The sequence below is a fragment of the Chiroxiphia lanceolata genome, chromosome 21 (assembly GCF_009829145.1).
Source record: "Chiroxiphia lanceolata isolate bChiLan1 chromosome 21, bChiLan1.pri, whole genome shotgun sequence".
NCBI classification, from domain to species: Eukaryota; Metazoa; Chordata; class Aves; order Passeriformes; family Pipridae; genus Chiroxiphia; species Chiroxiphia lanceolata.
In genome coordinates, this window is record NC_045657.1 from 3,212,976 (window position 1) to 3,224,642 (window position 11,667).

Consider the following 11,667-nt stretch of genomic DNA (forward strand, 5'->3'; position numbering starts at 1 on the left):
TTTCCCCAGCTCCATTCATTCTCAAAATATCTGGTGAGGAACGACGAAATTGCCTTTTAGCACAGTGTGGCAGAGCTGGGGGAGCTGCTCCACCTGGTCATGGGCAGCAGGGTGGAAACAGAGCTGCTCTGAGAAGTAAAACTCTCTGAGAGCCATGGAGAAGGCTGACAGCAAGGCCTGGACATCTGTATTACCCAGCTGGCTGCAGAGCAACTGGACTGTGGGATGCTAAAAATCAGACGTGAGCCACGAGATGTGACTCAGCCAAAGAGACCCCTCAGACCTGGGCTTGGCTTTGCAACACGCAGCAAAAGCCAGGTAAGAACTGGGGGGATCTGAACTGGGACTATTTTCAGGAAGGTTTTGGACCAGCAATGTATCACCAAGCCAATTCCCAGCAGATCTCCATGTTGGTGGTCCCATCCCTGGCAGGGGAGCGAAGTTGTGCTAGAGTATCATTCCTTTTTCCTACCTGTGGAAAAGAAGTTTTGCTCTTACCTGAGCACCTGGGTTACCCTGCTGTCCTGGGGGACCTGGCTCACCTTGAGGACCCTGTGAGGAGAGACAAGGGCAGAGATGAAGGTAGGAAAGGTGGGAGCAGGGCCAGTGTGTCCTCAGTCACCACGACTCCTGCCCTGTATGGACACCTGGGTCCCCCCAACCCTGTCCCTGTGTTCCCACTGCCTGGACAGACCTGAACTCCCAGATCCACACCCTCACAGCAGCTTGAACCCTCTCTAACCTTCTGCCAGCAACCAAAAGCTCCTGGAAACAGCTTCTCTCCCAGTGGGATAGGGAGGGGAGAAGTTACTTCCAGGCACACTCATTTCTCCACAGGGATTTGCAGCCCAAATGAGCTGAGCAAGGCTCTGACACTACCTGGCTCTGCATCAGCTCTTCTCCAGGGAATCCATTCCGTCCAATTCGTGCAGAGAAAGGCATAGAAAGACTTTTTTCCTCTCAGTTAAATTACTGTATTTTGATACTCATTAGACCAACAGACATCTCGATGAAAATGTTTCATCTTTCATGGGGAAATAATGTGTAATTCCATCAGAAATTACAATAAATTAACATCCATTTGCTGTAGGAAGATATTCTCCGTGTTTTTTGCAGGCTCTGATAGGAATCTAGACCAGGCTAAAAAGCAATTAGCAAATCTAATCTAATAGAGTACATTTTACATTTTGCTCTGTATATCTGAGCTGCCTGTAAAAATTTGCAGTGAGAACTTACCACATTCCCTTTGGGACCTGTTTGTCCATCCATACCAGCCACACCCTGAGAAAGGATTTATAAAAACAGCAGTGAGAAAATTTCTCGTTATTTTGCACCAGAAAAGTAGGGAAATTGCCATAAAAACCAGCAAAACATCAGGAGGCCCTTTGGGCCACGTGGGAAGGGAACAATTTTTTAAAGGTGTTTGTTACAGCAGCCAATTCCATGGATCCAGTTTACACTTTAACAAAATCATTTCAGTGCTTTCCCCACTGGTTTAACTTGCCTGGGAGGCAGAATCAGCACCAGGTCGAGCAAATCCTGGCTAAATACCACAGCTGGATTGCCTCTGACAGTGAGCAGGCACAGAGCAGCAAAGGAAAACAGGAAAAAACACCTGCCTTGGGATGGAAGGCATCATTCAACCAGGCAGCAGGTAGAGGCAACAGGGCTGAGCTGCCTTGAGCCAAAACAAAAGGCAGCTGGGGTCAAACTTGCCCTGAACATCGTCACTGAGGGGATAACGTGGTACATGGTCAGCTGGAGATGTCCCCCTGTCACTGCTTTATAGTCACAGGATTGTTAAGGTTGGAAAAAACCTCAAAGATCATCGAGTCCAACCATCAACCCACCACCACCACCCCGGTCACCATTAAATCATGTGCCCAAGTGCCATGTCCACATGTTTTTTGAACATTTACAGGGATGGTGACTCCACCACTTCCCTGGGCAGCCCATTCCAGTGCTTGGCAACCTGTTCCATGAAAGCCATTTTTCCTAATAACCAATCCAAACCTCCCCTGGTGCCACTTGGGACCATTTCCTCTCATTTTGTTACCTGGGAGAAGAGGCTGACACCCACCCCACTAGAACCTCCTTTCAGGTAGAGAGCAAGAAGCTCTCCCTGAGCCCCCTGTTCTCCAGGCTAAACTTTTGCTGTGGGGCAGCACAAGGTATCTGGATATAACATCACGGCTGTGGGAGATGAGACAGTTCTGGAGCAAATCCTGCATTAAATTTCTCCTCATTAAATTTCAGCAGGTCTGGGAGCTCCCAGCAAAGATGTCTCCACATCCCAGGAGGGGTTAAGGGCTTCACAACGCTCCCCATTAAACACTGACCCCTTCAGCTCTAGCAGGGTTTGGGTTTTTAAGCTGTGGGACTCCAGCAGGCAGCAGTGATTTAGGGAGACAGCCCCTGCATCAGCACTTCCAGGAATAAGGTGACTGTCTCCTGAATATAAACCAATGTGCTCCTTCCTCAGCTTTCGCCCAAAATATGAACAAACTGCTTTAAAGCCTCACCAGCCCTCAGGCAAAAGTTAATAGCAAAGCCACTGTGTTAATAACTCTTATTCTTCCCTCTCAGCCTGAGCAAGGCATTAATATTTACTCAGGTGGGCCAAATCTTCAGCTGCCCTAAATGGACGTGACACCACTGAAAATGGGGGAGAATAGAGACTTTGAGCCATCTTTTCTTCCTTTTTTTTTTTTTTTGTGAAATACCACTGCTTTTCATTGCACAGATGTAGAAAATCTGCCTGAATGACTGATGGGGATGGGGGGTTTTTTTTATCTGCAAGGCTCGGGCAGGGCAGCAGCCCCGGGAACTCACCGGTGGCCCCGGGGGTCCTGGTGGCCCCTTCGGTCCCAAAAGTCCTCGGGGTCCCTGTGGGGAAAAAACCAAATGAGGTTAAGCATTCCCAGTGCCCCCCTTCCCCTGAGCATGGATTGGGATGAGCTCGTGCCTGGCTGAGCACTGCACTGCCCAGGGACACGTCAGGGCTGGCAGTGCAGCAACAGCAGCTTTCTTGACTTACAAACTGGTGGGGAAGAAATCCTGTGTGCACAAAGTCTTGAATTATAAAGATAAATAATACAGGCACAGGCATTTATTCTTTGGATTGGAAGAAAACCCACTTGAAGCAACTTGTTTTTATTAATGCAATCATATTCCTGGATTACCCTGTAAGGCACATGAGGATGCAAAACACTTTGCAGCCAAGTCATTCTAGATGGGGAGTATTATGAAGGATGACCTGATAACACTAATGGATTGTTAGGGTCAGCATTTCAAAATCTCTCCAGAATCAGCTTTTATCATCAGCAATCTATACAACTCAGCAAGGCTGGGAAAGGTTTTCAGCCTGCAGCATAAATGTACATTTTCAAAGCCATTTGGTTCTTCAGCTTTAACCAGCCAGGACTCCTGGTATCCTGGTGTTTTCTTTCCATTTCCAGCTTTCTCACCACATTTAACCTCATGTCATCTTCAGGGAAATTGGTAGGATTGGAAAATCACATTGAATAAGCAGAAACATGGCAGGAGAATTGCGTTCCCACAAATCACATCCCAGCACCTCCTGGATCTCCAGCCTTCAGGGGGATTTGTAGTAGAGGGAAAGGGATGGGGTCTGTGTGTACTCACTGCAGGTCTGAGAGCTCATCTTTTAAACACAGGCCCTTTCTGAAATGAGGGAACATGAGGGAACGCTGGGAATTTGTATGGATGGTGCTCATTCATTGTCACAGAGGAAAATTGTTCGTGATTGATGAGCAGTTTATCTGTCTGCCCAAATATTATATGTGCCCCTTTTTATGATGCAGAGAGAACCAAGGAATTAAAATGAAATGTTACAGGGTAAAGCTACATTAATAAAGTGTCTGATCCTGGAGGCTGTGGGGATTTTGATCCTGCAAAAAAATGCCGTTTGCAGCAAAAAATGGATGCATCAACCAAGGGATCTGTCCTGGTCACTGAAAACTCCATGAGCTCAAGCTCTGCACAAACCCCAGCAGAGCAGGAATTCTGCTGGTGTCAGTTGATGGGAACTGGAAGGAAATGGAGCAGGATGAAGGCAAATCCATTTTGAAGTCCCACCACTAGCTTCAGTCACCAAAAAACCCTCCTTTGACTCAGGGCAGAGAAGAAGAAAACCACACATATTTAGGGTGTTTATATTTATGACTAAGCTTCCTGTAATGCAATTGAAACCTTTATTCTGGCCATCCCAGGTATTTTTACTCACATTGCTGAAACAAAAATAAACTTCCCTGCCTGTATCCCTGTCATTTAAGCTCCTCTTTTGTTGCTGTGTTACCTGAGCACATAAAAGCTTTTAAGAAGTTAATAACCCATAAGTTATTGCTTAGACATGTGCTAAGGAGATAGCTGAGTTGATTAATCTTTCCCAGAAGTTAATCAGACATCTTGTCTATAATTTAGTTCCAGTGAGTCTGTAAATGCCAACCCTTCCCTTCCTCACATGAACTGTGTCCAACAATTCCCATCAATTACTCTCGGGCCACCACGCCGGGCCTCAGAACAACCAAATAAGACATTTTGAAAGCAAAGCCAACTGTAAATGACAGATAATGTTCTTTTCATAACAAAGGAAATGCATTTTGGGTGAAATAAGCAGCCAACAACTGTACTACACACAAAAATCTACACCCAGCCAGAAGCAGGGCTTGCTGTTGCCAGTAAAGAGAGAAATACTCAGTATTAGGGGAAAAAAAATGCTTTTTCAGGGTACCTAGTTGACAACCCAATTGGTTTTTTTCAGTGGGATATTCTGTGAAAGCATTTCTTTGGGTTGGTCCAAAGGTTTTTGTCCAACACCACTGACATCTCCTCTAATCTTACTGACACCAGGAATTCCCACCTCCTGGTTCAGCTGTTACCAGTGGGGGCCCAAACAGGAACAAACTGCAAATTGATGACGTTTTGTGCACTGTGAGCAGAATATTGACCCCACTGACATCAGTGCTGCAAGTGCCCTTGAGTTCAATCCTGCCAGGGTTTCATCCTGAGGTTTGTAAGGGATCACTAACACTGCACAGAACAAAGTGCTCAGCAGCTGCCTGGTGAAGCTGCCACTGCCCCGGGATAGCAGAAAAAGCTTTTTCTCACTGGAGTTTCCTATGAACACTCAAAAAACCTGTTTTTCACATATGTTTGCCACGTCTAATTTTGACCCCAGCCTACTTACCTCTATTCTAAATCAGGAAGAAGAGCAGAGGCAGGAAAAGTATAAAACTAATCTAAGCTAAGCTTTTTACATTTACAGTTAAAATTTTTTCAATGGCCAGCCAGCGAGCAAACAAAATCAATGACAATATTGCTCATTAATAAAAAAACTAAAAAAAACCAAAAAACAAAAACCCAATCAAACAGAAAATCCCAGAGCATCTTCTCTTTGTGGTGGGTATCTTAGTGAAAATAAGCAAACCAGAGTTGTCACAGCACAGATATCTCTAAACTCTTCATGTGGGTTTTCAAGCAAGAGAAGCTCAGTCCCTGCAGGACCTCAAGAGTCTTGCTTAGTACCAGGAGAGCTGCCCCATGGGACCCTTAAAAACACCATTATCACATCAAGACCTTGCCCAAAGCAGCAATGAAGCCAATGAAGAAGATACTCACAGGTTCTCCAGGAAGACCTCTGGGTCCAACTTCTCCATCATCTCCCTGTTGAGCAGTAGAGAAAAGGAGAGAAGCAGCGAGAGACAGAATAAACCAGTTATATTTCAGTCACATCACAGGTGTTTTGTTCCTGTTAAATAATATTCACACAGGGAAGCAGCTTCCCTGGAGGACTGGAAGGGAATCTGTGGATGAGTAAGACCTTGTAAGCCTGGAGACTAATGTTGTGTGTGCAGAATTTACCAGGGATTAGAAATACTCTAAGGATACTTCATAATTCATGTTGATGTTTATAAAGATGGATTTTGTTACCAGACAAGACGTTGTAGCAACAATTCAGGGCATGTGAGACAATAACCACAAGATTTAACACCAAACTGAATGGCAAGGCAGTATGGGAGCAACACCCTGGGAATGTGATTTAGCCAAATTAGGGCTCCTCAGATAAACCAGAGGCAACAAAGGGGTAATTCTTCATCCCCTTACTCCCATATCTTGCTGATGTCCCAACAAAACCCCAAAATTATTAGATGGTGCTTCCCCTGAGTCGTTTTAAATAACCCAAAACCTGAGGCTCCCTCTTAGGAAATCAATCCCAGCAGCCAGGCCTTGCAAACCCTCCTCCTCTGCTGATAAAATTCATGCTCTTCTCCTCAGTTATGCCCTCTGTTCTCCCTGCACACCTCAAATGGTTCCTTTTTCTCTTTTAGGATTAAAGTTCTCCAGACACTCGTTCTTCCCCCGCAAGACACGGGTTTGCTCTGTTCGACTTCAAAGCACTTCAGAGCCGCAACTAATTAATCCTGCCAACCCTGTGGTGAGGAAGGTGTTATTATCTGAGCTTTACACGGGAAACAAATAGCCAAAGGTGGAAAGAAAATATCATGGAAGGGGATTAGAGCCTGGGAAATCCATAGCGGCCGCTCCGGTTAAGCCACACGCTCCTCACACCCCCGGCTTCAGCATTTTCAATCTCTCCCTTTAAACCAGGCTCTCTAGAGCTGTAATCACTTAGTTTGAGCTTTGCTAGAGACCTTTGATTATTGACTGAACACAGTGGAAAGAGAAGTGAACAATTTAATCTTTGATTCCCGCATCTGCCCAGAATTTCTCTTCCCCAAGTTTTGCTACGATTCGCTGAGTCTCAGGAAATCAGGAGCGATACTTTGCTCCCATTTTTCTCGGGTTGCCTTTTTTTCTTTTAACGAAACCAAAGTTTTCTGACGAGATCTTTAAAACCAGATTTTTCTTTTCACTTTACTCCCAGCTCCTTGCTCTGCTTCCCTCCCTCCACAGCCACCAGCAGCATCCCCGGGGCACGAGGACCGAGGTCTCGTGTGCCGGCTGCTCTTGCCACGTCTCTGGGCTGTTGGTGCATCTGCTTCTTGTTTGCTGGGGTTCATTAGGAATTCAAAGGGCTGCTGAATCCACAGACAGACTTACCCTCTCTCCATCCTCTCCAGGTGCCCCTGGGGGTCCGTGGGGGCCTGGCTCACCCTGTAAAGGAAAGGCAGAGAATGCTTCAGAGAAGGCAGAAGCACTTTAGCAGCAGAAAACATCAGGGAATGGTGATAAACCAAGTGATGGACTTGACTTCTCTGTCTGCACTTGCTGAAGGTGCTTGTACCCTCATAGCTGCTGACTCTGTGCTTCCTGAAGCAGCAGCAGCCCCTCTCTACCCCTCATGGGCTACAGCACCCACAGATTCATCCTCGGGGGCTGCAGCTCATGGGATTTACTGGTGATACTTTGTCGGGGGACTGGGAACCAAGGATCTCCCTGAGGAGCAGGACTCATGCTCTGCACAAAGTTATTGCTGTGCCCAGGCCATGCCACTCCAGTGCTGGCTGATCAAACATCTCTCCCAGGCATCATCTGCCCTTCCCTGTGTAACTCGTAATCACGATTCAATCTCTGCTGCTCAAACACTCCCTTGCTTCATAAAGCAGTGTCTGCATCTCCAGGGAGGGGAGGGACACACAGCCTGCCAAAATAACCACCTCCTGGCATTCCCCCCCCCCAGTGTTTAATTATAAAGCAAAGAGATTTAACCCATTGTCCTTTCTGGCACTTTCCATTCCCAACTGCACTGTCCAACAGAAGCTTTTGCCTCCTGCTTTAATTTTTGGTTGCACTTTATTAGGGCATTTTTTTCCCTCCATTCCAATTTCGAGCAGTCTGAGAAGGATCTTGCAGCTTCCTGGGACAGGAATGCTGGTAGGGAAGCTGTGACATCCCACATGTTCTTAGGGGCACTCATCCTCTCTTAATTAAACCACTGTGGCTCATCCCCAGCAACAGCTGCCCTCCTCCCAGTCTCTCCCAGACACCTCATCCTGCCAAGGTTTTATTCCAACCAGTGACCTGAAGACAAGTGAAAGAAAACTTACTCTGTTTCCCTTCTCACCAGGTAAACCAGCCAAGCCATCAAACCCTCGGTCACCCTGAAAGAAAACCCAGGTTAGAGCACATTTCCACCTGCAGTTGAATATCCTTCCAATTTGTTTCTTTTCTCGTGTCAAGGAGGAATCGATTTTCTCCCTCAGACATTCAGCCTTCACCTTCCATCAGACCGGTGATGATTTCAAAGTTATAGATTAAAACGAGAAAAAAAAAACCACCTCGAAGTTATTTGCAGTTAAACTCCTCCCAACACCTACAGTTTAAATGCTTTTCCATGTGGATTTCAGAGTTTCTCTGAGTGACTCCTCCATGATCTAAAGCAGGTTTTTGCAGTCCAAATATTTATTTAGTTTTAATTCCATGGAATTACAAACTGCAATCCACTGGGGAGCAAACTGGACACTGGTGTTTCCTCACCTACCAACAGGTTCCCAAACACCATCCTGAGCTTTGCCACAATCTATCCCATACATCCTTTTTAACCCTCCTGGACACTCCAGGGAAAGAAACATATGTAAATAAATTCTGGAAGTTATCTTAATGCAACTAGAGTAGGAATGCAGAGAGAGTTATTTCCCAAATGCCTCAAATCTTTGGAGAAGAGGGATGGCACAGGGATGTTTGCAAATCGTGGGTGACAGCAAGCAAGGCCCCATGGACAGAAAAGTCCCTTTTTCTCTGTAAAGGGGTGAAGCCACCTGTGTTTTCACATCCTCATGGTATGTAAATTGCTAAAATAGTACCAGCTCCTCCCTTCTACAAAGGAAAGGAAAGCAAGGGAAGGGAATTCCATCACACTTGGGCAGATGGGAGGGCAGACTGGGCTGGCCAAGGCTGGTTGGGATGCACCCAGAGTAACCTCCAGCTCCCTCCTTTTGGCAGGTCCTGGAGCATCTCTCTGCCTCTGCTCACAGCAAATTTCCTTCTCCTTCCCAGCACTGCTCGTTATTCTGCTTCCTTTCTTCCCTGGCATCCCCTCCTCTGAGGGCAGTCGACGCTCATTAAAGCACTTTACTGGATAAATGATTTGCAGTCTCCTGTCTCTGTATCAAAACCCCCCATCTATTCCAGTCTTAAGTATCTACATAATAAAGTACTTAAACCTTCTAAGACATGATTCCCTGAGCAAACTTCCTCTGCATTCAATTTGAGTGGAGCAGCTTCTTCCTTGCTTGATAATACCAGCAGAATGAAGGGATTTTGTCTAAAAAGCACAGGGAATTAGAATTCCTCACCACACCTCCTGCATTTCCTCACTCAGTTAATAGGTATGTTTTTGGTAGTTATATTCTAGGTTGTTTCCAACCACTCATTCATGTTTGGTTTCTGTAATTGGGATTCTGAAGTATTTGTTCTACAACTGCAGCATATTTCATTCTTAAGCAAGGGAGCATATTTCATCCTTAAGAGGATCCAGCAATTAAAAAAAGTTGTATTAGAAAAAAAAAAAAAAAAACAGAAAGAGAAAAGGAAAACTGCTATTGTGCCTTCTGGGAGTGTGTTTAACCTCCCTCCCTCAACTTCCGTAACTCCACAGGAGTCTCTGGACCACCAAAACAACCTCCTCCAAAGCAAGGTGGGCTCCTTCTCCACGGGTCCCTCAGTTCATTCCTGCTAAAAAGCAGATGCAGGTTCCCAAAAGACATAAATATGTGGTGCTACCTTTGGTCCTGTCTGGCCTGGCATTCCCCGGGCACCGTCGCTGCCAGCTCGACCCTGCAACAGAGACAAGCAAAGTCACACACAAAGGGTAGGTTGGGGCCACAGGGACATCTGTGCAAAGTGAGGGTTTATTTAAGTTGGATCTCGCAGTTTGGGGAGTGAAAAAAAAAAACAACACTTCCCTGTGTTTGAAGCAACATCCATGCTCAGCCTGGAGCTAATGAGAGGTGAGAGACAAACAGCAGCAAAACTACTTCACTACATGGGATGCTGGGGCATGGTCATTGATTTTTATTTGAAATAGTTATCTTCCAGCACACTTTAGGATATGCTAATGATGACGGCTGCAAATTGAAATGGGATCGTTTCTCTTTTAAGGAAGCCAGAAGTGGGTCACACAAAAGACCTGCTCGTTTCTTCCTCTGGCAGGAAGGATGGTGTAAAATGATGAGGCAGAGGATGGAGTAAAATAAAAATCAGCATTGGGGATGTCAACAGAGCGAGTGAGCAGGATTTATACTAAAACCAGAACCCCCCCCCAGGGGCTGGATCCTCCTCACACTCCACCAGCCCTGGGGACTGTCCAACCAGTTCAAGGCATTTATGCAGTGACAACCTCAAAGCTGCAGAGCCAAAAAAAAAAAAAACCAAAACAGGATAAAAAGAGTGGGATGTGTGGCCTTGCAGTTCTCACCACTCTGCCCAGCTTTTAACTCTCATCCCCATTCCTGTCTGTCCAGATGTCCAGAGAGGTCCCGCACAAGCCCCTGCCTGGCCCTCAGCCGGTTCTTGTGCAACACTCCCTGTGCTCGGGGATTGTTTGGCAGCAGAAACAGTTTCCAGCAGAAATCGTAGCTAATGCAGTGTCAGAGTAGCTGCCAGGACACTCACCCTGCGGCCTGGTTTTCCTGCTGGACCGGGAGGGCCCTGGATGCCTCGTGGACCCTGCAAGGCATCAAGGAGAGAGGATGAAATGGCATCACCCCAGGGCATGAAGAACAGACCCTGCTCAGGGCTCCGAGCAGGCACTGCTGGGGCTGTCAGGGTCACCAGGGCTACAGAGTGGGAGGTGAACCCCTCAAGCAGAGCCTGTAGTTCCAAACACACAGGGAAGGCTCAGGACTGAGCATCTCTGAGCAGGAATTTTGGGCATTTATCCACGAGGAAGCTTTTGCCCTGCAAGCAGCTCCACAGAGGGTAGATAAATCACGTCCTCCACCAGCAGAAAATGGGAGCTTCCCCTTAATGCAGGATTTACAGCTTGGAAGAACAACTTCCTGAGCATTCCTGAGCTCCCTGTACTCCAGCCTATCTTGTATTTACAGGACCCCTCCATGGATGTCTTGGCAGGAAGGGAATACCACCTGCAGGGTTTTATGCTGTTGGCTTAAAATCCTGTCCAGATTCAGACACTTGGAGGGACATTTACATGCAAAATAGATGTTCCCACACCTTCCTACTTTCCACTGGCATTGGATTACTGAATCCCTCCTTCCCAACAGCCTCTAAAGCAGGACTGGCTGCCCCACACCTTCGCTTGCCCCCAGTCGCCCCATTTGCCCACACTCACCTGCGGTCCCATTTCTCCAGCCTCTCCCTTTAGTCCTCCACTGCCCGGGGGTCCCTTTGGGCAGAGAACACAATTAATTACATTTTTCCACCACAGAATCACGCCACGTAAAGAAAGAGCCATTCCTGGAGGTATCCCAGAGCCCACCCTCCAGAGCTCCCTCCTGTCCTGCCCCCTCACTCACCATGGGGCCCGGCCGCCCCGTCAGCCCCATCGGCCCCGCGGGTCCCCTCAGCGCCAGCTGCAACACAAAGGGAGAAGGGGCTCAGTTGTGTCTCTGCTTTGTTGCTCCAGGGGGACAAAGCCACCACTGCACCACCAGCCACACGCTCTCTCCGTGCCCCGAGGCCACCAATCCTTTCTATCCCCAGGAAACGCCACGTGCTGCCCCA

The 11,667-nt window shown here is 47.1% G+C and overlaps 1 protein-coding gene across 2 annotated transcripts in view; it reads right to left on the reverse strand.

Annotated features, from left to right (window-relative positions):
• The window catches only part of COL5A1 (collagen type V alpha 1 chain), a 148,251-nt gene that overhangs the window by 49,537 nt on the left and 87,047 nt on the right, over window positions 1–11,667 (reverse strand). For both annotated transcript variants that reach the window (XM_032708398.1, XM_032708397.1), the window contains exons 14-23: window positions 11,460–11,516; window positions 11,276–11,329; window positions 10,597–10,650; window positions 9,706–9,759; window positions 8,031–8,084; window positions 7,084–7,137; window positions 5,641–5,685; window positions 2,833–2,886; window positions 1,237–1,281; window positions 499–552 (exon numbers count right to left, since the gene is read on the reverse strand). In XM_032708398.1, coding sequence (XP_032564289.1) covers window positions 499–552; window positions 1,237–1,281; window positions 2,833–2,886; window positions 5,641–5,685; window positions 7,084–7,137; window positions 8,031–8,084; window positions 9,706–9,759; window positions 10,597–10,650; window positions 11,276–11,329; window positions 11,460–11,516 — 525 coding nt within the window. The remainder of the gene's footprint in view (window positions 1–498; window positions 553–1,236; window positions 1,282–2,832; window positions 2,887–5,640; window positions 5,686–7,083; window positions 7,138–8,030; window positions 8,085–9,705; window positions 9,760–10,596; window positions 10,651–11,275; window positions 11,330–11,459; window positions 11,517–11,667) is intronic.